We start from the raw sequence: 25305 nt of genomic DNA on the forward strand, positions 1-25305 counted from the left end.
GGAGAGGAGAGGCAAGGAGTAGCATTTAACAGCAAACCTGAAGGGAGTTCTGCGAAGGTATGGCTCAAATCCATGACTGAAGCTTTTCAGTATACATGCAGATTTGCTTACTGTTGTTTTATTATTTGCTGAGGAAAAATTTGTGTGGTGTTTGAATTCTTACTTACAATGAATGAATACTTCAAGCTGAGTCTTGTTGCACGTTCTTGCTACTCTCAGTGGTGCAGTTAGTAGAAAGGAGATGCTGGTACCTCTTGGTATTGTACCCTGCTCTGAGCAGAAGAGAGTGCTTGCAATGCTGATGGGTATTTTTTCAGTCCTGTCCACCATAACATGATTGCCATCAGCCATTAAGTTGCATTAATGGTTTAGAAGGAATATTTAAGGGCAAGTAGTAAAGCAAAAAATAAAACAGTGAAAGTTTGAGAAGAGGAAAAACAATATTTAGTAATAATTTCAAAGGGGAAAAACTACTAATGCAGGTGATGAAATGCTTCATATTGCATTGTTACTAGTCATCCAGCTTGCAAAAAGATATTAGATTGTTTATCTGAATGGGAGGTTTGAAATAGAGTTGTATTGATTTGGACTGGGGAAATGTGTGCTAACTAAACACAAATTGAGTACTTTCTAGTTGCACTGTTTGTCTTTTCTTCTAGAGTGGAGAATCCAGGATGATATCTCACTTTCATTATACTACGTGGCCAGATTTTGGAGTTCCTGAATCCCCAGCTTCATTCCTGAACTTCCTTTTTAAAGTCAGAGAATCTGGTTGTCTAAGTCCTGAACATGGACCTGCAGTGGTTCACTGTAGTGCAGGGATAGGACGATCCGGCACGTTTTCATTAGTAGACTCTTGTCTTGTTCTGGTAAGTACTTAGCTGTTTTCTGTCACTGCTTTCCTTCCCACACTCTGCCTTTGTTCCCATTGTGGGTGTTTTGGTCAGAAGGCTTTAAAAGCATTTAAGGTAATGACGTATCAGTAAAAGTTTTAGTTAGGGTATCAGGCTTCTTCACGTTATATAACTATATTTTGTTTATAACTATATATATAAACTATATATATATAAATAAAACTATATATATATATATTATATATATATATATATATATATATATATAAAAACTATATTTTGTTTATAACCATTCTTTTAATGGTTATAAACAAAAGTCTTAAAATACATTGATAAATCTATCTGGAGGTATTTCACCCATTTCACAGCATTCTGGAAAGTACATAGGCAGCACTCTTTCTCTTTTAGATGAGATACACAAAGTAGATTGAGATTAGCCTAGGTGGATTGTATCGTTATTCATAATTTGACTGCACTTTAAATGTTAAATAAAATTTAAAGTACCTTTTAAGTTTTTGATTTTCAAATTTCAGAATCCACTTTTGGCTCTGTTGGTTAATAGTGAGAAGTATGGCATAGGGTTAAGGAAAATGATTTCATTTGAAGTCTAAACTAGTCATCTTATGTTTTGAGTATGCCCTCTCAATTTGTTCTTTTTCTTCAGTTTTTTTGTGTAGTTTAAAAAACCAAACAGCAACAGCAAAACCCCAGCGTGTGTATTTTGATGCAAGCATACTTTAATGTTAAAAGAATTAAAGCAAACATTGCAAGGAGTGCAGATATGTGATTTAAACAGCTCCCATGAGTCTAGCATGGAGCTCAAAATGTGTGTGTTACACATAAATTAGAGGATCTGCTTTAAATAAGGAAGTGTCTGCTCTACTCCAAACTGCTGTTCTACTCGGGAGTTGTAGGAAGTGCTATTTTATGATTCTGATTGTGATAGGCCTACTTTGAAGTACATCTTGGAATCAAACCAAGTGCGTCTAAATTCCTCATAGTTAAGACTTGATAATAGAGTACTGATTTATTTGGTTAATACATGGTTGTAGATTTGCTTAGGACAAGCTTTCGTTAATGATTTCCTTTTTCTTTCTTTTTTCCTGTGAAAACCAATTTAGAAATCTTGAGGTGTTAATTTCTTACGTAACTACCAGGAACATAATGTGATGGAATTTTTGGTTTGCATTTTGTGGTTCACCTTTTTTATCTGTAATTTTTTTTAACCATATCTATGACACTTTCAATATAACCTTCTTTACAGATGGAAAAAAAGGATCCATTTTCTGTAGATATTAAGAAGGTGTTACTGGATATGAGAAAATACCGAATGGGACTTATTCAGACACCTGATCAACTAAGATTTTCATATATGGCTGTAATAGAAGGAGCAAAATTTATAATGGGGGATTCAACTATACAGGTAATTACTTTAGCTCTGTGTGTTTAAGCATAAACAGTAGACTGCTAACAGTAGTTAAAAATGAGCTCTGAGCTACTTTAAAATCATCAATTTTGTGGGTTTAAAATACACTACCTTTTCCAGTATGTTTCTTGAGGGTATTAAAGGTACAGCCCTTTCTAGCTGCTTAACTCCTAATCCTATGTAATTGTCTTCTCTGAGATGTACAGACAAGTTATTTTTGCATTTCTAATTTTAAAAAGATTAAATCACTATTTTCAGTACTGAAAAGCAGAAGTAACACTCGGTGTCACTTTGAAAAGACAACAAGAATCTCTGCTGGATTCCTCAACTTCTTGCCCTACATTTTCTTAGCAGTAATAATTGTCTGATGCTAAAAATGAGCTTTATTAGTAAAGCTTCATTTTTTTCATATCCTTTACATTTTATATTACAGTTAGAATCTAGCTAAATATAGTGAATTTCAGAGATTACCAAATCTCACCGCTCTGTCAGTGTAGCTTGCAGGAATTATGGTAGCTACAGCTATTTCAAATGTCTTGGTGGGGGAGGGAGGGCCAGGAGGAGAGGCTGTGTAAGGGACTTAATTCTGCTTTCATATGCTAGGGCTTTTTTGATTGATTCATTAAAATTAATGAAGCAGATCAGCTTAAACATCTCCTGTGGTTCTGGAAGTTGTCAGATTCTTCTTCTAGAATTTTTTCCTTGACTTGCTATGTATATAAATAAATCACTTTACACAGCTACTTACCAACATGTAGAGAGTTTGCTGCTCATCTGAACAGCTGCACTGAGAGCCTAGAATACTGCATGATTCATCCAAACATGTGCAGCCTCCTACCTTTCTGGAGCTTTCTGGGAATATGAGCGTGTTCTCTTTCCATAATTTTTCTGCTTTGCTTATTAAAAAGCTGTGCTTCAAGTTGTGCAGCTCTGATTCCCACGTACTTGCAGAAACAAGAAATCTTTCAATATAAATAGAAGGAAGTATTGCCAACTCAGAATACTCTCGTCAACTTTGTTATTTCTGCATTTGGCATGTTTTCTGTGGTGATTGTTCAGATGAGCTGTCTTAAGTCAGTATTTTCTGCAGTGCAGTTAGTTGTCCAGATGCTTTTCTCTTTCCGCATCATGGTCATGTGCACAAAATCAGTATGTGTTTGACCCAAGCCTGCAGTACATAACAGGAGCATTTCCACTTTCAAGGTTGGCTAGATTTTTTTTCCCCACTTGGCAGAGAATTGTTGTAATGTCCAGAGTGTGAGAGGTGTTGGAGTGAGCATGTAGTAATGACAGGTTTCTCTGAAGTAACACTAACCAAATGTTGGTCTCTGACTTCTCCATGGATTTCAGTGAACTCTGCAGGCAAGCAGTTTACTGGCCTATGATGGAGTGATGACATTGGTAGACAGGGGAAGGGTGGTGGGTGTTGCTTACCTGGACTTCTGCAAAAGCCTTTGAAATGGTCCCCCACCATGTTACTCTCTAAATTGAAGAGGTGTGGATTTGAAGGATGGATGTTCGATGGATTAGGAATTGATTGGCTGGACACAGCCAAAGGATCGTGATCAATGGTTCTGTGTCAGGATGGAGACTGCTCACAAGCGGCATTGCTCAGGGGTTGGTCTTGGGACCGGTGCTCTTCAACATCTTCATCAATGACAGACAGTGGCATCGAGTGCACCCTCAGCAAGTTTGTGGATGACACCAAGCTGAGCTGGGTGGTCAGTACACAGGAAGGAAAGGAAACCATACAGAGGGACCTGGACAGGCTGGAGAAGTAGGCCCATGAAAACCTAATGAGGTTCAGTAAGGCCAAGTGCAGGGTGCTGCAGTTGGGCCAGGGCAATCCCAGGTATTTATACAAACTGGGGGAAGATCTCCTTGAGAGCAGCACTGTGGAGAAGGACTTAGGGGTCCTGGTAGATGAGAAGCTGGACATGAACCAGCAGTGTGTGCTTGCAGCCCAGAAGGCCAACTGTGTTCTGGGCTGCATTAAAAAAGGGGTGGCCAGCAGGGAGAGGGAGGTCATCCTCCCTCTCCACTCGGCGCTTGTGAGGCTCCATCTGGAGTACTGTGTCCAAGCTGGGGTCCCCAGTAAAAGAAAGACACAACTCTTGGAACGAGTCCAGAGGAGGGCCACTAAGATCAGAGGGCTGGAGCACCTGTGGAGAAAGGTTGAGGGCACTGGGCTTGTTTAGCTTGGAGAAGAGAAGACTTTGGGGAGACCTCATTGTGACTTTCCAATACTTGAAGGGAGCATATAAACAGGGGGGATGGCTGTTTATCAGGGTGGATAGTGATAGGACAAGGAGGAGTGGTTTTAAATTGTGATAGGGGCGATATAGGTTAGATATTAGGCGGAAGTTTTTCCACACAGATGGTGGTGACACACTGGAACAGGTTGCCCAAGGAGGTTGTGGATGCCCCATCCCTGGAGGCATTCAAGGCCAGGCTGGATGTGGCTCTGGGCAGCCTGGTCTGGTGGTTGGTGACCCTGCGCGTAGCAGGGGAGTTGAAACTAGATTATCATTGTGTTCCTTTTCAACCCAGGCCATTCTGTAGTTTTATTTATATCAGGATAGGGGAATACTTTTCCTCTCACTTAGCACATGTGGGGCTTCCGCCCAAGACCCTCAGGAAGGGATCAGTGCTCACCTCACTTGCCTTGGAGCCCCACAGAATTGTGTGGTTGGTGTGCTGATAGCATGGTTTTGTAACTAAAGCACTGACTTGCATCCTGATAGTACTGCAGTACTATGTGCTATAAATGAAATGGAACAAGACTGAAGTTTTCTATAAAATTCCTTATTAACAAAGTTAAATTGTTCCAGTGACGTAGCGGAATAACTTGCCACTCTTCAGAAAACAGCTGTTGAAATGAGTGGTCTCAGGTAAATGAATTTGTGGTTTTTGAAAGGACAAAGACGGTTTAATTACGTAGATCCACAGAGGTGTTTTGCTGACATGGAACATCACAGCTTTGTACTGACGTTTGTGAATCCCCAAAACTGGAGCTGTTGTTCAGCTGACAGGATCAGGTAAAAATCTTAATGTATTTCTATTGCCCATACACTTTATTTGTTGCCTCCAAGAGGCAGTACAGGCCCTAAAGCTTAGCTACCTTACTCAAACATTTTGGTTGTTATTTTGAAGATGATTGTATGACAGTGATGGAAACTTCATCACTTGTTTGTTCCAGACATCATTTCCCAACCTCAGTTCCAGAGATGCATTTTTGTTGTTTTGTTTTGTTGTTTTTTTTTTTAAGTTGCAGATGCTATCATCTAATTGGAAACTTCAACACCACAGCCCTTGCTGCTTGTTTGCCTAAAGGTGTACTTTTTTGCAGTCCTGACATTCAAATAGTCTTGTCATGGAGATTTAAACTTAACACTTCATTCTGAATTAGCCATTTGAGCCAACTTATTGCATTTGCAGTAGAATGAGTGGTGGGAAATTCCTTTTGTGTGATAAAATTAGTAAGCTTGTCTCTGATTTCAGTTCTTCCTATGTGCTCGTTACCCCAGATTTAGTATTTGTCTTAGCCAGCAAATATCTTCTTGACACAGTCTTATGAGAAGACTTTCTCTGGAAGTAAGGTGAATCTACACTGTGGATTTTCTTAAATTGTTAGTGGTGGTTTCTTTATAAAGTGAAACAAAACCTGTGCAGTGGAGGAGTTAGTTTATTACTAAAGCTGATTCAATGGTTGGAAAATCAGCATTGTGGGGTAGTCTGAGTAGCTTCATTTATGAATAGCTATGGTTTTGACATGAGTTTCTGAAGAGTATTTTTTTAGGTCTGTCTTGAATTTGTTCCACAGACGACAATCTGGCCCTCGTTTTGCAAAGAGTCAATTTACAGTTCATCTTTCTAATCATAGACATTTAAAAGTGATTAGTGGACCCTAAGGTATTCAGTGTACTTTTTTTTTGGCAGCAATTCTTTGCCTTCCTTTTACCTTCTGTCACTTGCAGGATTTCTTATGCATAAACTTTTTTTCATGCAAGAAAGACTATAGAGAAGTCATTATTAGGACAAATGTCTAGCATACCAATTTAGTGTTTAGTTTCATTTATTTTTTTTCTTCCACTTGTTTCAGATTACTTCTCCAAGCCAAGTGAATATCTGTCTTGTGATGTAGCAGATCTGTAGGCTAATGGGACTTAGATGAATTAACAGGTTGCAACTTTGGCATCAGTAACACTGGTTGTTTTTAGGCAGCTCTTGCATGTAAGAACCTACTGTGTTTTGGAGCCAAGAAAGGTAACAGCACAGTGTAGGCATATGGAGAAAGAGAGTGAGGTGACAAGAAATCACTGAATAGTGCAGGACCATACAAGACAAGCTTCCTCATTTTGAAGCTATTGTGAATGGTATAAACCAGCATCTTCACTGTATCCTCAGAGAAATATGAAAAGGGATCATTGAAGTATGTGGAGGAGGTAGTTACTCAGAGGTCCAGCGCATGCAATAGAGGCCTTGGCAAAAGGCTGAAGAAATGGTGGATGATAGAGTTAGAACATATCAAATGCAGTATAGAGGCCTTGCTTTGGGTTTCCTCCCTAACTCCTTACCCACAGCTTTCTGGACAGGCTGAGAAGAAGCCCTAATTACTCTTACAACAGTGGCCCCCACGTAAAGAGTGTTCAGTTGTAGAGCAGGAAGGCATGTGACACTAGGAGTACAGCAGTTACAGTGAGGGCTGTGGTGTGGAGCTGCCCATGAGCATTGTGTCAGGTATAGACTTTTGTTTACTGCAAATAGCTTCTCAGATTCATATCTCTGGTTTGAGTGAACCTAGAAAGAGGTTTTTAAGATGAGTAAAACTTCGGTCTCTTTATTGATGACCTAGATGAGGACATTGAGTGCACCCTCAGTAAGTTTGTGGATGACGCCAAGTTGGCTGGAAGTGTGGATCTGCCTGGGGGTAACAAGGCCTTACAGAGGGATCTGGGCAGGCTGGAGAGCTGGGCTGAAGCCAATGGGATGAGGTTCAACAAGGCCAAATGCTGGGTCCTGCGCTTGGGCCACAACAACCCCAGGCAACGCTACAGGCTTGAGGCAAAGTGGCTGGAGGACTGCGTAGAGGAAATGGACCTGGGGGTATTGATTGATGCTCAGCTGAACTTGAGCCAGCAGTGTGCCCAGGTGGCCAAAAAGGCCAATGGCATCCTGACTTGCATTAGAAATAGTGCAACCAGCAGAAGCAGGGAAGTTATTGTCCCTCTGTACTCAACACTGGTGAGGCCACATCTCAAGTGCTGTGTTCAGTTTTGGGCCCCTCACTACAACAGACATTGAGGTGCTGGAGCGTGTCCTGAGAAGGGCGACAAAGCTGGTGAGGGGTCTGGAGCACAGGGCTTATGAGGAGCTGGGATTGTTTAGTCTGGAGAAGAGGAGGCTCAGGGGAGACCTTCTCACTTTCTATAACTATGTGAAGGGAGGTTGTAGTGAGGTGGGGGTCTGCCTCTTCTTTCATGTAACTAGTGGTAGGATGAGAGGGAATGACCTCAAGTTGTGCCAGGGGAGATTCAGGCTGGATGTTAGGAAATACTAATTCTCCAGAAGAGTCAGGCACTGGAATGGGCTGCTCAGGAAGGTGGTGGAGTCACTGACCCTGGAGGTGGTTCAAGGAACATTTGGATGTTGTGATGAGGGATATGGTTTCGTGAGAGCTACTGGTGATTGGTGGATGGTTGGACTGGGTGATCTTGTGGGTCTTTCCCAACCTTGGTGATTCTGTGATTTTATGATTCTATGGATTCTGGCAGAAGGGAGATGATCAGATTAAAAAGTGGTGCTGTACCTGTGCCTTTTTGCTATTGATGTCACATCAGTTGCAAAATATGTATTAAAAAAAAATTACAATCTCCAAAGCCATTCCACTAAAAATACAAACAATGTAGAAGGAAGATATTTCAGCTCCTTCTGGATGTTGATGTTTCTGATGCTAGCATTACATCTAAGAAGGGCAGTCTCGTATATCTAGATTTTGGCAAGTCTTAGGAAACTTCAAAATCTCTTCATTGTTTTCTTTGTAGGAATCTCTGACAGACTCTGTTCATTGTATTTTTTTTTTTTTTCCTGTCGGTAGTATAAGGACATGTCAGTGCTGTCCTAATTTTCAATGCAGATTTACTGTGCTAAGCCTGCCCTTCCTGTTCCCTTCCTTAGATTCCCCATCTCATTCCCAAAAAACAAGTTTCCTTAAGCCTTTTGAAGGCTGTAGGAATTAATTTGGGTGGCCGTTTATCTAATGAGAACTGTCTCATCTCTGAGATGTAGCATGAACTCCTCTAAAAACAAAGGAAAGTACACATCAGCAATCCCTACAAAATACTGCTAAAGTAAAGACAGCTTGTGCTGTTCATGCAGCAAAACCTGATCTTCTGATCTTTAATATGAATATTCTTAAGAGTTTTGTGCTTATCTGTCGTGTAAAAGTAAGAAAATGTAATCACTGGAGTCTTTGATTGAAATTTGTGTAATTAGTTGCAGCCATCATACCTACCAGTCTGTGTAGGTAGGAATGGCTGTAATATCTGGTCTGTCTGGGAATTGTTTATGCTGGCTCATTAGATTTTTCTCTTCAGAACGCAAACCTTCACTGCAGCGTTCTCGCGTTTGGTTTTTGCTCTGTTCCTGAAGCAAAGTTAGTATTTGTCATGGCTGTGCTATTGCACTGTGCCTTACAGTAAATTTAGGGGGAATGTGTTCTTGGTGGTAGAAGTTGTTCTTCTCAGTTACTGCAATTCACAAATCATGTTAGCAAGATCCTAGTATTCCAGCAGCAGTAAGTATTTCTATTGATATAACCTGGCCTGTCAGTTGGCCTGGAGAATATCTTTGTCTGACCTTGTTTATTTGTCTAGTAATTGTTATTTTTCATCTCTCAGATCCTTTAATCCACATCTGCAGCTATTCTGTAGGAAGTTACCTTAGACAAAGAGTACCTTCAGCGTTAGGAGAATGTTTGAAACATATTCTTCTTGTTTGCAGAAACGGTGGAAGGAGCTCTCTAAGGAGGACCAGGCGCCAAGTAGTGAGCAGTCTCCTCCACACCCAGCCAAAATAACCACCGAGAAGTACAATGGGAACAGCGTTGGCCTGGAGAGTAAAGATCAAGTGGATAAAATAAGTACTGGCCTGTCCACTAAAGTTCAAGATGGCACAGATGGAAATGTTGAAATGTAGGTAAAATGAAGAAACTGTTTAGAAGACAGAGGTGCTTTTTGAGAGGCTGAGTTACTGTGAGTTTCTGATAATAAACCTTGAAGATCTTTCTTTAGCAGAGGGAAAGGACAGGTGGCATTTGAGTCTTATTTTTTTTTTTAAATTCAGATATTTGTTTTGATAAATCTTCATTGTGTAAAGGTATGGTTTTTTTTCTCTTGACCTACTTCAGCTTTAGATGTCTCTAAACCTCAAGCTTGCAATCATTTTCCTGTAATCTATCTGTGAATTAGGTCTTAAAAATGTAGTACAATGTGAATTAGGTCCTAAAAATACCCAACATAATTCAATACACATTCTGAATTCTTTAACAACTTTGGTAAAACACACAGTACTTTAGAAGCACAAAGATTTTTATCACCTGCCATTTCCAATTTGGTGGTTGAAATTGCATGATGAAAGCCACATGTTGCCTTCCATTTGTGTTACATGTTCACAGATTTCTGTGGTTTAGCTATGGTATATAAATTTGTCTTTCTGTATCAAGTTAATATTCGTTGTGAGTACAAACGCCTGAGCTCCTAGATGTACTTGAGTTGAGGTTGCTGTGTGCTGCTGTACTGGGAATTGAGTTGCTTTGGGCACTGTGTCCCTGGGGTCTGCCCATATTTCTATGGGGCAAGAGACCAAGGCTGGATTGTGCAGAGCTGCGTGAGCCCTGTAGCAAGGGCAGACGTTACATACTGCTCTCATCTCATACCTTATGCTGCACATACCTGCAGCCTCCATGTGGAACATCTCAGATAGCATGAGAGCAAGAGGCAAATAATTCAGCTAACTCTATTCCCTGTTGAATGCTTACACCAAGGGCTATTTACATCTTTGCGTACGTCATTTGCTAACTTTATGGGGCTTCACTTACCTGAAACTACTTATGTGAAGATCGTTGGAACAGAATATACAATTGAAGAGTTACCTTTTCCTTATTTTCCTTTTTTCTTTAAGTGCTGCCCGGAAACGACTGCGAGACGATAGGAAAGCAAACACAGCACAGAAGCTCCAGCAGATGAAGCAGAAGCTAAATGAGACTGAAAGAAAAAGAAAAAGGTGGTTATATTGGAAACCTATTCTTGCTAAGATTGGGTTTGGTACACTGATTTTAGTTGGCGCTTATTCTTGCTGGAAAATATATTTTCAAGAACATTCCTTGTAAGTAACAGTAAGCTTGTCTGCTCCAGCAGCTGATCTTGCTGTGAGTTAATGACCAGGGGTGTGACTCTAAGCAGTAAACTCCTTTCACCTGGAATGGGTACAGGCCATTACATACAATAGAGGAGTGATGTAAACTTGATAATCTGTCAACATCTCAGGACTTTCCACTGCAGGTATTTAAATGAACTGCTACCCCCCAACAGAGTTGTTATTTTTTGTTTATATAAGCAGGTACAAAGCTGCAACTTTCCAAAATGGTCTACTGGATCTAGAGCAAACCCTGAACCACAGAGTTGTAGCTACTGAAGGCTGTTTGGATTTAAATTTACATGCCTGACATAAGCAATAAACAGTGTTGTACCATCACGTTATTAATACCAAGAAGTTATCCTTAAATGTGTGTAATGTGTGATGTACCGGTGACATGAGCATAAACATTTTATATTCTTATGACCTAGGATAAATATATTTTATAATTGCATATTTAATCTTTTTGTAGTTCACTGTACTTTTAAAAGCTCAGTTTGTACAAATTTCTGACCAAAAAAGAATTTGATTTAGAAATTACGTGTAATTTGTGCATGAAAATAATAGTGCAACCATGCCCCGTATTTTGACTCTCAGATTTATGATGTGAGCAGCTAGGGGTCTGATGAAGCACTTACGATTTCTACTCTGTTACTTTGCATTCCTTATTTATTTTTTGTAGTTTTTGTTATTTAAGTAAGGCTTGGGAATTTGAATTTTTTAAGGCTTTGGAGAACATAGCCCCCACTGAAAAGTATACTGTTCAACTGATTGATGTATTCAGACTTCAGCTACTGTTTGAAGGCCAACTTTGTTAAAGTTCTGACATTCCATTAAATGTGAAACATAATGTTCTGTGTGTCTATAGATTAATTGCTATAAAGAATAAAGTCCATTTATCAGTAATATACGTAGAAAGCACCTCAAAGAAAACTACGTTGTCTTCCAAGTGTGGTTTTGATAGAAAACAAATGCTGGTAGTATTCCCTGTAGCCAGTATTCTCGGTTATTAGCCACTTTCAGAAGTTCACAAAGTGTAGAATTACTCTTCAAGTTACCTGTTGCTGTATTTCAGAGGCGTGAAAGTAAAACCCTCAGTGATGGGATATTTTGGGAATACCTATCCTGTGGGCACTTGAATATTGAGTAGTCTCTTTCCATTACTTGGGCACTAGCAACACTTGCTAAACAGTAACCGAACACAGATCACTTGCTGTCCTTTCAGTTCTCTTGAGGCACAGAGCTTATATGTGGTGTATTAAGTTGAAACTTATTATTTTGTAGCATTGGACTGCACTTTGAAAGCTGGATTTATTTATTCAAGTATTGACTTGTTGGATGACTTCAGAGAAGTTGTGTTGACTTTCTCCACTGTCCTAGCTGGATTGTTTTCTGCTTGGGTGCGTCCTCTCGGGATTCCTTATTGAGGTTTTGTTGTTGTTCAGTCATAAAGCACTCTTTGGACTGATTGCTGAAAAATACTGAGAGAGCGAGACGATTTGCTCTCCTTCCAGAGGAACTGACAGGTTTCCAGCACGTTTGATCTCAGCAGTAACTTGCCAGGCGTGGGGCCAAAACAGGCTGACATAAATACACAAGGCTGACTTGTGCGTTCTCTTTGAAACTCATTTCACAATAGTTAATGTTATTATTTTGAACTGCACTGTTTATATAGTAAACAAATGCTAAAGTGTCCAGATAAGGAAGAGAAAACAAGTGTAGTTCCTTGGAACACGCAGTTCTGTACTTGGGAAATGGTGTGTCAGTAGAACGAAGATAATTTGTCCTGTGGCATTGCTGACCTGCTGTACAGCTCTAATAGCAGAGCAGCATGGCAGTGGCCGTGACACAGTATGGGCAGGCAGCTTATGCATTTTAAGGCCTTCATAATTTTGACAACTGCAATAAGTTAGCCAACAAGTTGGATGGAAGATTCTTTTCTTTTTCCTTTAATTGGGAAGACTGAGGATTTTTGAAGTATCAGCTGTAACTGATACACCGTGTAAATTTTCGTGCCTTATAAAATATATCTTGGCTTTAGAAAACCACGTTGAATGTAATTAAATGCTTTTATAATGAAGAAATATTCCAGACTTAATTCAAAATACCTAAAAGCAGCTAGGGAAAAAGTGCAGGCGAAAGCTTCAGTGAAAACACTCATTTACCACCTTTTGTGTTTGTTTTAGATGAGGTTTTTTCTGGTCTGCCGGCATCCTCCAGATGCTGAACTCTACTTGGGTCTTGGCAGGTTCTCACTTCAAATTTTCCCCAACTCCAGCTTCTCTGTTTTGGCTTTTTGTTGTGTAGCTGCTGAGGAGGCCCTCTTTGTTGGGAGGGGGCTGTGGGGCAGGGCAGCAGGGAGCCATTTTCTGTCATCTCACATTACCTTCTCATGCAGTAGAGTAAAAGGAGCATCTTCTAGTGGCGATGGGTGAAATCTTGTTTGGTTACATTCTTGTAAGTATCTTCAAGATCTGAGCTTCCTTAAATTGAGTTTTGAACCAGTACAAGTCTTGGACAAAACAATTTGAACAGTGAGTTTTTCTGTGAGAATGTGGGAATGGGAGGGACGTGAGTATTAGATCTCTTAGAACGTCCCAGGTGTCAGATTGGATAAAACTTCTTTCTGGTCCCTCAGCGTCAGATTTGGGATTGGGACAAAACGCTTCAACAGAACTTGTGGAGGCTTGCAGTGTTTGACTGCAAACTGAGCCTTGTGGTATTTTGTTCTTCTGTAGGATGACAATTTAGAGCAGTTGTGTACAAGTTGGATGTTACATAAGAATAAATGTGGGTTGGAATGAAGGCTTGTCAATCCCAGGGACGTTTGTTTTAGGAAACGCTTAAAGAAAGAATGAAAATGAAGGAAATGCCTTCTGCCACCCCACTCCCCCAATTGCTGGCATTTCTGTTGGCTGTTTCCACGGCACTTCCAAAGTGCTTTTGCGCTTTGAAGTGTTACTGTGTTGGGCTTTTCCCTGGTTTGGAAATATGTTGGTCAAAATGCTTGAGGTGTAGTGGATGTCAGAATTTGATCAAACAGTGTTTGACTCTCAGATGAAAGCTTTATACAAATTGTGTGTTTTCTTGAAAATACCACTAAGAAATGTTTGGACCTCAGTTGCAAGTGGTTTGGAATTAGTCCTCTGTTTGATTATATTCTTCATGCAGGGGCAGTCCACTTAGTGTCACAGTACAGCTGTATTTCTCTTGAAATGTATTAAGGAAACTGAATTCATTGTGGAACAGAATTCTGGAAAAATCAGTTATTTATTTTATGTAAATAAGATACTGGAAGTGAAACCCAGATAATTTGTTAGGTCTTGACTGAACTGGTTTACTTGCATCAATTGATATTCCACTGAGTAGCGAAGAAGTATAAATGTATACACATGTGCATGTGTTGGATCGTGTTGGCCATGAGCAGCCTGGTGAGCTTTAAGTTCAATGAATGTTAACTCAATTATTTAGCTTGCTGCTGGCGTTATGCTTTAACCTGACACACTTGATGACTGCACAAGAGACTTAATTAAGTGACAAAAGAGGAAGCCTTCTGAATGGCCAAGTGGCTTAAGTCATAGAATGGAGTTTGCAAAGTTGCCATAACACACAGTAGTCTTCCTGGGTTCTTTAACCCTGACACCCCAAAGGTTTAGGTCAGTCTTTCATTTTTATGTATGAAAAATAAAACGTGTTCAAAATTGCACTTCTGTCTGAGTCGTTATTTAAATTGGATAAGCACTCGGGATAACTTTTGGTATTCTGATTGAACAGAACCCTGCTGTGTGCATCAGCACAGTGCTTGCAGAACGTAGAAGCATTTTGCTTGTAGCACACTGGCTATTTAGTACTGCGGGCTGTGTGTGTTCCTTGGAGCGTAGCCTTGTTCCTAAGAGCAACACAGCTCGTTACTGAGGAAGATGTTCCAACAAGCAGACTTTGCCTAAGAACTTCCGTGCCTCTCTCTGTGCCGGGATTGGCCGTTAGAGCCACAGAGGTGGCGAGTCTGCTGAGCTGCAGCCTTCTGTAGTCCCACTCAGGTCAAAGAAGACTTCTGCAGCACTTGTGGCTTAGTGCGTGTGTCAGTGGCTCACTGAGCTGGCCTGTACTTGGAGCTCTGCAGTGCCTTACACGGTGATGTGGGAATAGCTTCCCAAGAGTGCTTGCTGCAGACAAACAGTGATCAGTAGTCACTTCGGTGCATGCGTGAGCAGCTGTTTGTGTTCTGTAGTGAGTTGCCAACCCGTTGTCTGTTCTGATTTCTCTGTCCTTGCACTGTGTACTGAATCGGTGACTTTCTTTTGCGTTGTATGTCGTAGGCCGAGACTGACTGACACCTAAGCCTCCAAGACTTGTGAATATTCTGCAGCTATAAACTGCAAATTATTGACATGCAAAGCGAGACATGAACCCCTCTTCGGGAACAAAAGTGAGGTCTGTTAAGTACCCGGAGGACCTCAGTTATCTGTTTACAGCGTAAACTGCATCCAGGGGACGAAGAACACCACCAGCATGCTACTTTGCAAAACAAAATGACTTGCTGTCTTGTGTTTTTATAATGCCTGTATTAATGTAGAAAGATGTAAAAGAAATAAATTAGGAAATATTTTGTTTTGTACTGCCACTCTTATTGTATTTTTATACGATTTTGGCAGCATTAAATATTTTTTTAAATTGACAACGTGCTGTTGTGTGCAAATTATGCTAGGAAGCAACTGTTAAAAGCTTACTTGGAACTAGAAGAAATGTTTCACCTCGTGGTGTTTCCTGATACCCTGTCTTAACTGGAACATTGCTACATATTCTTGCTAGAATGGGCTTTATGCAAATACTTCAATGAATGCTCAGTATTGTAGTCTCAGCTGGGAGTAACTCTTGCACATTTCTTTTGTAATACACCACTAGGAACGTTATTAACCTGCCGGGTTGATTTGGTAATCCTTATGTTTGCTACCAAATATACACAGAATGTTCGGAGTAACTTTGGGAATGTGTTCTGTTGTTCTGCCTTCAGGGAAGGGGGAGTCTCACTGCCCACCCCTTCCTGCAATGAACGGGCTGAGGGCCAGGTGCCCAGGTGGAACCTTTCATTAAAAGGTTTTGTATTGTGCCATCACTGTGTGTTACGTGTAGTATTTCACTTCACATCTCTGATTTATCAGTGCTCTGAGCAGCTGGAGTGAGAAGGGCTGAACTGGAACAGCCCGAAGCTGGTTTAATGGACTCAGCCCTGTGCCTTCTGCTATGGGAGCTAAGCTCAATTCTGTGCTTGTGGGAGTTCTGGCAGTTTCAGATAAACCTTCATTCACTGAAAAGCTGTATTTTATGTACATCTAAACTACTGTGTGGTGGGAGGTTTTATATGTGATTTGCACTTCAAGTACTTCTGCAACAGGATTTCTGTATAAACCCTTAAGTCCCTGAAGGCAGGGAGAAGAAAACTACTTGGAAGGCACAGGAATATGGGATAGTATTTCTGCTAGAATACACAGCCTGAAATCCTAACTTGGGTTTGAGGCTGACTGATGGAAGAGTTGTGCTTAAGTACAATGTGTAACTGAACAGGGGAGTACTTGAAGCAGTTATTTAAGTGAAGTGCTCAGCACCACCTTGAAATTGTCTCAGTCACAAGCACTGGGTTTGTCACAGTTAAGTTCAGCTTCATTTTGAAGTTGATGTGGCTGTGCCTACTTCTGGTGAAGGACAGAGGTCTGGCTGCTGCAAACCTCATTGCTGCAGAATGCAGGAGTGGAGCCTGCTTGTAGCACTCTCTGCATCTTGGATACAGCTCTCAGCAGTTTGTGCCTTCTAACTTGAGATTTACATTTTCATTGTTTTCCTCCTCTCTGAACTGTGATTTGTGTGATACGTTTGGTGATGGGCAGCACGTGCTGTATAATACAGCACATTGCTGTATTTCACCTGCTGCTAAATCGTGTCCAATATGCAATAACTTGTACTTCGTGATGTGCCCTGAGCGTACTTTGGCCCTCGTCCCATGGTGACTCAATTCTCAAACTGTTCTTCAGGGCTTTAACAGCTGCTCTCTCAGCTGAGTGGGTCACAGGGCTGCCTCACCAAGCACAGGGGACTGAGAGCAGTTCCCAAACAGATGAGCTGTACTGTGACAGCGGCAGTGTGAAGACACAGGCTCAGGAAGTCCCAGCACGTGCCTCACTTCTCCGTGCAGGGCTCTCAAGTTCTGCTGTGAAACATGAAGGCAAAAAGAGGATGGGCTGCTTCTTGAGACAAAGGTGAAATTTGCAAAGGGTTTGCAGTTGGAGGCTTAAATTGGCTGCTGGACCCACGCTCAGCAGGCACACTGAGGCTTTTTAATTACCATTTCCCCTTGCTTAAAAGCAAAACAATTACGGCTTGGAATATGAGCTATCAAAGCTGTTAACTGATGGACAGAGCTCTGCAGTACACCGCCTGCTGAAATGCTGCATCCCAGGTACCACTCAGCATACATCATGCTGCATCTTGAGTACTGCAACTACTTGATACCATCATTCCCTGTTTGCTGAGCTTTCTGTAGATACCCAAGCACCACTTGCTTGTCACCTTAATTAGGCTTATCCTTTTAAAAACAGAAGCTGGCCTGAGTATTTCAAGGGTTGTTTTTAGCACTTTGTATGGTTTCCATCTACATAATAGATTCAGGGCCTCAAACAAATCTGATGCCAGCCTCCAGCAGCTCCAGGGAGCCTCTTGAGGGGCTGCTATCTGCACGGAGCAAGTTCCTCAAACACCAGAGCTTTCCACAGATGAACTCCCAGTGTGCAACACATGGACTGCCCCCTGGCTGGAGTGCTACGTGTCAGACAGAAGCCCAGGCTGTGGGGAGCAGAGACATTTCCAAAGTTTGCTGTAGTGTGGCTGAAGCTCACAGATGCTGGAATGATGGTACTTCAGAATTGGGCCAAAATGAAGTTGTTAATTTGATCCTACAGGAAAGAAACAATTAAACAGCTCCAACTAAATAAAGCTTATACAGTCCTCTTATCTAAAAAATAACAACTAAGGAAACCAGAAAATTCTGAAAGCTTGTGCTTGTTGTTCTTTTCCCATACCAGTATTTAATGATGGTTGGAAAAGTCTCATTAAGCATGTCCAGTGCATCTATACTCTGTACTCCCACAAGCTGTACTCATCACATGAGCATAAGAGCAGTAGGCAAAGAGCTCTCTGAGAGGTGCTGCTGCATATCCTGCAAGTTCAGCAATAGAGTATTTAGGACATCAATCCTTTTCTAACTATGCAAGAGTTGAACAGTGTTTGCAGGTATGAAATATTTCTGTGATGAGTTCTATGTAAAGACTGCAAAATGGTTTGTACTTTCATTCAGGTTTCTTGTAAAACAATGACAAGACCACGAGCCAAAAGATATAAAAGGATCAAAACCAAATATGTAGCTTAGTAATGCAACAAGTCCCACTGCAAACATGAAACAGTGAACAAAACTGGTATTTCAGACTACACCTATAACATACAGGCTCCAGACTGCTTGCTTTCAGGACAGCATTTTACTTTCTTTATATTTCAGGGCACTGTATATATTCTCAAAGCAGTCTAAGAAAGCTTGTTGACTTCACAACCTTTTGTTCTGCTGCTTCTGCAGTCCCTGGAAGAAGACTGGAAACTGTTATCAGGAACATCAGAAAACACAGCACATGCTACTCTGCCACTCGCGGCCTCCCCAGCTGAAGCTACTGAGGTAACATTGGGAAAAGAAGGCAGAGGATCACTGAGAGGATCTGAGCTATACTGACACCAGCAGGAAGGTTTTGGAAGAGAGATCCACAATTGACTTAAAAGAGTGGGCCTTTATCTTTCTAGAACATTTAAAAAACTGCACGTCAATCAAGTGCTAAGAGAGACACTGTGAGCTTTCCCACTGCAGTAGTACTTTAACCAGACAAAAAGGGCTTTGAAAATATTTTATTTAAAAAGAAAAAAAAAATCTTCAATAAACAACTATGTCAAACCCATTTCTTTGTTCAACTTCTGAAAGTTACTGTTATTTCAATAGTTAGCAGGGGTAAAAGAAGTTTTCCCTAAGAATGTATTTACATCACAAATCAGGCTGCTGTCGCTTGGCAATTAGTATACAATCATCTTCTCATGGGATGATGGACACCATACCAGTGTGACTTACAGAAGAAATCCAAACAGCTCAGAAGAGTGCAGGTGGAAGACCACTGCCAAAAAGCAGGCGCCAAGAACTTGGTATTTTCCATTCTGAAGAAGGATCTGGTATTTCCCTCTCTGGAGAAGCATCCGTGGAAGAATTTCTCTGCAACAAGGACAGAGTAACTCCTTGAAGTTTTAAAGAATAATGCGATTTAATGCAATTTTCTCTCTGGCATGTGTGTTAAAATCATGGCCTTTCAAGGGTCAGTGTCATGGTGGACAGCTCTAGAGAAAAATATTGCAAGTTCTAAGCGGATGAAATCTTTACAGTTTCCACCACCTCTGTCCAAGGTTTGTTTTTTTGGGTGGGAAACTTCCCAGCACAATTTTAATCAAAACATATCTTACATTTGGCCTGCTCTTGGTGACCGCAGGCCAAAGTGAAGTCAGCCAATACAGAAAATGAAAATAGCTGATATAAAATATGAAAGCTCTAAAACAAACAGCACTTACTCTGATTTCAATTAGCTGAAGCCATTCATTCAGATAGTTAACAAGCCCAAAGGCGTCAGGGATATTGTCCCCTTCTGAGCAGAATTTGAGAAGAACTGCCATGCGGATTCCTTTGGAACAACTGCAACAAAAACAGGCAGGCTTTTCTGTTTCTTTTGCAAATCAAGAACAAATGTATTTTGTGTGTTTAGCACAACAGGCTAGATGGTAGATAGTCTGCTTTAAAGGAAGTATTACACTAAAAAGGAAAATGCAGATTCCCATGCATTACACACACACACGATCCTTATATATAATATATATATATACACATACACACACACACACGATACATTTTTTTTCTTTTTATTTTTCCTCCAGACTTGCTTGGTTACATTTCCACACCTAATGTTTGCTTTCTAAACCTTGAAATTATTCTTTCCTTTGCAAGGCAAGAATCCTATGTCATAGAGGGTTACTCGGGGCCTCCTCTACGTGCAGTCTGCAACCAGAGTGTTGGCACTTTTGCCCTAGCGGGGCATTTATACAGAGCCTTCAATACAACCACTTCTTATCCTTCCATGTATTTCAAACAGTGGTTTTGCAGGCTGTTACAATTTCCACTTCTGCCTCCTACCAATGAAGCAAACTTTCCAAGCCCTGTTTGCTATTGCAACGTTTGGGAAAAAGTCATTAAAACCCACAATCAGAGTTGACTTAAGCATATATTCTGCAAAAACATATGGTATGCTGAAGTTTACCCCTTCCTTTGTTAGACCAGGAACGCTACTTCTGGTAAATGGCTTTTACCATGCTGTTGTGTTAGAAGGGTTTTTGGTGGGTTGTTTTTTGTGGGGGAAGTGATACCAACGAGGTGGTCACAAAACAGCGTCAATGTGTTTAAAATGCAGTCCCATGATGTATGTGCTACAACAACTTCAATATTTTTTATCTTTAAAAGTTCAGTTTCCCTTAGCATTCTCGTGTTTTATTCATTCAGGCATGAAGTTATTGCGTGTTTTTGGTTTAGTTTACTTTGATTTCTGCAGTCCTGGGAGGTTTCAGCTTTTGCATTTATGCACTGTTTCCATAGCTGGAGTCAGCACAAAGGTAAGCTCTCTATCAGGAGCTCCTGCTGCTGGAGACAGCAGTTTGGATGAGTGACAAAAGCAATAGTTAAGGAAAAAAAAAAAAAAAACAAACCACACACACGCAAAAAAACAAAAACCCAAAAGCTGATTTTCCACCTGGCACTTAAAAACAAATCCCTTTTGCAGAACTAATGTGTTTAGTGCAGAGACTGAGCTCTGCTAGCTAAAGTTTGCCACCTGACATGCTTTTGCCACAGTTCCTAATGTGCACACCTTTTAACAACAATAAAGATCTATAAGAACTAATCCATAATAATTTTACTCATGCATTAGAGTTGCAGAATGGCTTGGGCTGGAAGGGGCTCAAGGATCATCAAGTTCCAACCTCCCTGCTGCACACAGGGCCACGAACCTCCATAGCTGGTACGAGATCAGGTTGCTCAGGGCTCCATCCAACCTGGCCTTGGACACCTCCAGCTGCCCTGATAGGAAACCTGATATCCTTTATGCCTTTATCTCCATGCAACTCACCTCTCAGTAAACAGCAATTTTGTGATGCCACCTCCAGGAATATGTAGCACTTTTTCTGTATCACTTATTCCAGGGTAAGCTGCTACTTTTTCCATTTCTTTCCATTTCAGTTCCTGCATATGGCCTTCAATCGCTTTCTCAAGAGCTGGTGTAAGTAAGTAGCGCAGCGGTGTCCTAGGAACAAATCAAGAATGTATTCAGTCTGACAAAAAAAGCACTGAAGTTGTTACTTGTGACAGAAGCAAGCTGCAAGCATTGAGGACCTCTAGCCTGCAACAAAGAACTGCAATATTCCCTTCCTCTCCAAGCTGAAGTTTACGAGTGTGCAGTGACTTCAGGACAATATACACAATTTTCCGCCACAAATACAACTAAGGTATTCTTTTTAGATGCTTTTGTGACTGGCAAATACCAGCTACATAACCACATAAGTAGGAGAACTTTTGCTGCTAAAATAATTTATATATAAAAGGTGACTTTTCTTCCTTCAGATGGGAACAGATTCAGTTAAAGTTAAGGTAAGTAAGGATTTCACTGTTACACAGTATTTATAATAGGCTCACGCTAAAGCAACCCCCAGACTTCAACAAGCTGTTTTCTGCATGTGTTATTCTCTGCCTTTAGTGACTCTGGTGTCAGAGCTGTGGCGCTCATGTTCCCCTTCACAAAAACAGGAGAAACGGGTACAACTTGTGACTCAGAATGTGCAAAATGAATATCACTCCTTCCCACTCCTCTCCATCTTAGCTGGCCGTTCTTTAGACAGAATGCAAACAGCACTGGGAACTCCATCTGGGAAGCACATAGACCTAAGCCTCCTTTAAGGCTCCACACCTAAATACAGCCTGGAAATCTTGTCACACACTGAAAATCCTCACCATTCAGAATAATCAGTGAAAGGTTAGGAGACTAACTAATATTCTACTAAATCTTAGATGTCTAATCAGTGACCTCAAGCAGCTGGTGGTCCTTGACATTGATTGCAACAGGAAGAAATAAAGAAGTTAAAACTGAGACTGACAGTGCAGGCCAAGCACGATGTCCTTACAGCATATTCTTTGCTCTGGACTTTCAACAGGAGTAAGTTCAGAGACTAGCGCTGTGTAACATGAAACATTTCATACGTTATTAAAACAAGATGTCCTATCTACACAGCAAAGCAAAATAATGAAAAGTACTACAGAAAGAGGGAAAAAAGTCAGACTGCCAAAGAGATCATAAACATTAAATAGATCTTTTAAGGACAAACATACCCGAGGAGCTGTTCGTCATCGCGCTGGTACGCATGGCTGCTGGACAGAAGAATGACTCTGGCACATTTGCTGCTTTCCACCCAAGAAAGCAGTGTTTGACAGAATGGTCTGTACTTGTTCTTCATGCAAAGACAGAGGAAAATGAAATAAAAATGTTTTGTGTTGATAAAAAAACCACCAAAAGAGATGTCATATTTAATGCTCATCTTTGTATAGATTTTTCTTCACATCCCTTAAGCTCACAGGTTCACATTTACTTTCAAAAAGCAGAAGACTGGCAATTTATCTGATTAAAGCTACACACATAATGATTACATTTATTACGAGCACACAAATAACAACATAAGTGCCATAAGTACCATAGGAAAAAGCTTTAGAACAAGAGGGGACAATGTTTAGATCACATCATATTCTTCCATATTTTGCCAAAAAGCAATGGCAAAAATTAAGCCATTACAATACAAGATACATACAGAAAGGCAAGAACTGTATGAAGAAAAGAAAAATGGACAAAACTCAGAACATTCTGTATTTTGTTTGAAACTATTAATAACTAAGGACATGTTAACAATAAGATCTAACAATACAGCTGAGTTGTTATGGGGTTTGGAAAAACAAAACTAAACCTCAGCTCTCAGAGAGTACAGAAATCAGCTTTGAGACAAAACTGTATCCATCACAGAAAGTGTTACAGCACTAAGTAGAAAAATGTTTTGCTAGATTTTGGTCTGTTTTAAGAAAACGTTTTCTAGCCTGACAGATTACTTCTGGTTGTGCTTCTTTGGTTTGCTTGAGTCATTTTGTAAAACTGACCCAGGATGCCTGAAGCATCTGCCCACAGAACTGCAGTACTGACGAATGAGCTCAGAAGAATCAATGGATGCACGTACCTTTATAAAAGGTGATCTGATCTGCAGAACTACAAGTTTCTTTGAAGGCAATGAATACACTACAAGGAGAAATAATGAAGCTTTTTAACAAAAAAATAAATCTGGGCTTAGAAGTATACAGACTTATCTTCTTTACAAACCTGAGGATAACCTTTCAGTTATCAAATCCAATTACTGGAAAACCCAATTGCTGTTAAAAATAAACACCTATTTTTGTGCAATGTCTTCACTGGACCTAATTTCACTTGTCACAGATTCAAAAGATTGAATGAAACAGAACATAAGAAGATCTGTCTCTTATGATGATTCAGGAAATTCTTTTGTGCAGCTTTACAAAGATTCTGGCAGATTATTTTGAAATTTCTATGATTTAAGAGCAAAAAAAAAGGAAGAAAAAAGAAAGGAAAGAAATGCCATGACTGAGATGGGGCAAAACCCAGTGAATTTAAGGGGGGGAAATAGCACAAAGGGAAAAAGACAAACATAGGCGAGAAGGGAGAAATCCCTTTCCACACCAGAATGCAGCTTGCATTCCTGCACCTGAACTATGTGCACGCTTCATGTTGCTTAGGATTAAAATTGTTGTGAGTTTTGGCTGCCCTGTAACATGGTTGTGAGTCAGCATTTTTTACTGGTTCCATATGTCAAACTGGTTATCAAAAATAAAGTAAGGTCTAAGAGTTTCCTCCGCAAGTCTAAACACATTCTTATTCCTAAGACAGAAACTTATCATTGAAGCTGTTATTACGGGCTTTAGTTTAAACAAGTTCCCATAAGCAGAATGTAACAACAAAAAAAGTAAATGCAACCTTGTTTGCACTGCATGCATCCTGCAAACACCATAAGCATTCAGTACACACCTTCAGCATTTATGCTCAGCTCCATAGAGTTCTCTTCTGTTGTTGCATAAGGATTATTCCCCGCCATCGGCACCAGGCAGTCGGTGTAGAAGTAGCCCACTTTAGGCATGCAAAGTGTGGAGATGACTAGATCTATTGCCAGCTGGCCAACGTTTCCCACTGACACTGCTGGCTGAAGTGACAGAAATCAATGAATCACAATGTGTTTTACAGACAATACGCTCTCCAAACAGTGAAGGTTCAAGATATTTCATTTCTGACTCAACGTGATTTCTTTAAGTGACAGCTCATTTTCAGGCAAAGATGGCTATCCCTTAGGTTGGTCACCCAAAATCACACTGGCCACTTCTGTAAATAACCCTGTCTCTCACTGTAAACTTGAACAAGGGTTTTGAAACTTGTCTTCTTCCACCCCCCTTTTTGGGGGGGGTGGGGACGCAGGGACACGGGAATGCAGAATTGATAAGTCACTCTAAAACAAATGCAGAGATCGGCAGACCTCAAGTGACACCTAATGGTAACGTTGATATTACACATTCAACTACAAGTCTCAGCTTCAGCTGTAAGCATGAATGAGGTGCTCTTCACTGCCCTGGTTTCAGCTGAGATGGAGTTAATTCCCTAATAGCCGGTGTAGCACTGCGTTTTGTCTTTCACATGAGAACAGCGCTGATACCACGCTGCTGTCGTGGCTGCTGCAGAGCAGCACTCACAAAGCCAAGGCCATTTCGGCTCCTTGCGTTGCCCTGCCAGCATGGGGCTGGGGGTCCAAGGAGCTGTGAGGGCAGAACCAGGGCAGCAGAGCCACAGCGGCCCAGGGGACGTCCCACGCCATGTGCTGAGGTGCTCGGCAACACAACTGGGGTGGGGGGGGTTGGCTGGGGGCTGGGTCAGATTGTGGTGAGCAATCGCAGCGTGCTTCACTTCCGTATGTTCCTCTCTCGTCATTATTTTCCCTTTTCTGCCCTGTTATCAAACTATCAGCTCACACGTTTTACCTTTCTTCTCCCTCACCCCTGAAGGCGTACGTGAGCCCGGGGCTGTGCGGTGCTGCGCTGCCCACAGGGACAGGACAAGGAAGATGGCTTTAAACTGAAAGAGGGCAGACTGCCCAGGGAGCTGCGGGAGCCCCATCCCTGGAGGCGTTCAGAAAGACCGGAGGCGCTCAGACCGCAGCCCCCCGACCTCCACCCCCCCAGCACCACGGGGCAGACCCCGGCAACCACTCACCATGAGCAGCGTGAAGCCCTCGAAATCGGGGCCGCCGCCATCGCAAGACACGAACATACCGGCAAGGCCGCACTCGGAGATGGACGCCGCAAGGCGCGGCTCCGCCCGCTTCCCGCCCCGCCCCGCCCCG

The 25305-nt window shown here is 41.2% G+C and overlaps 2 protein-coding genes across 5 annotated transcripts in view; one reads left to right on the plus strand and one right to left on the minus strand.

Annotated features, from left to right (window-relative positions):
* The window catches only part of PTPN2 (protein tyrosine phosphatase non-receptor type 2), a 34104-nt gene extending 18292 nt beyond the window's left edge, over positions 1-15812 (plus strand). For 2 of the 4 annotated variants that reach the window (XM_042868956.1, XM_042868954.1), the window contains 4 exons: positions 660-869; positions 2119-2277; positions 9283-9473; positions 10462-11046. In XM_042868956.1, the coding sequence (XP_042724890.1) occupies positions 660-869; positions 2119-2277; positions 9283-9473; positions 10462-10669 (768 nt within the window). In that variant the 3' untranslated portion in view covers positions 10670-11046. Of the gene's footprint in view, positions 1-659; positions 870-2118; positions 2278-9282; positions 9474-10461; positions 14402-15014 lie in introns of those variants that run through there. The other 2 variants (XM_042868957.1, XM_042868955.1) reach the window with 2 other exon arrangements.
* A 2808-nt stretch (positions 15813-18620) lies between these two features.
* Positions 18621-25282, minus strand: PSMG2 (proteasome assembly chaperone 2). Its single transcript, XM_042870202.1, has 7 exons — positions 25176-25282; positions 23946-24117; positions 23086-23144; positions 22196-22314; positions 20943-21116; positions 19342-19462; positions 18621-18991 (listed from the first exon to the last, which is right to left on the minus strand). The coding sequence occupies exons 1-7, from the start codon at positions 25230-25232 to the stop codon at positions 18872-18874; spliced, it is 822 nt and encodes a 273-aa protein (XP_042726136.1). The 5' UTR covers positions 25233-25282; the 3' UTR covers positions 18621-18871.
* Positions 25283-25305: the final 23 nt, after the last annotated feature.

Source organism: Lagopus leucura, unplaced genomic scaffold (genome assembly GCF_019238085.1).
Source record: "Lagopus leucura isolate 7727_CA_CO unplaced genomic scaffold, USGS_WTPT01 Super-Scaffold_100002, whole genome shotgun sequence".
Taxonomy (NCBI): Eukaryota; Metazoa; Chordata; class Aves; order Galliformes; family Phasianidae; genus Lagopus; species Lagopus leucura.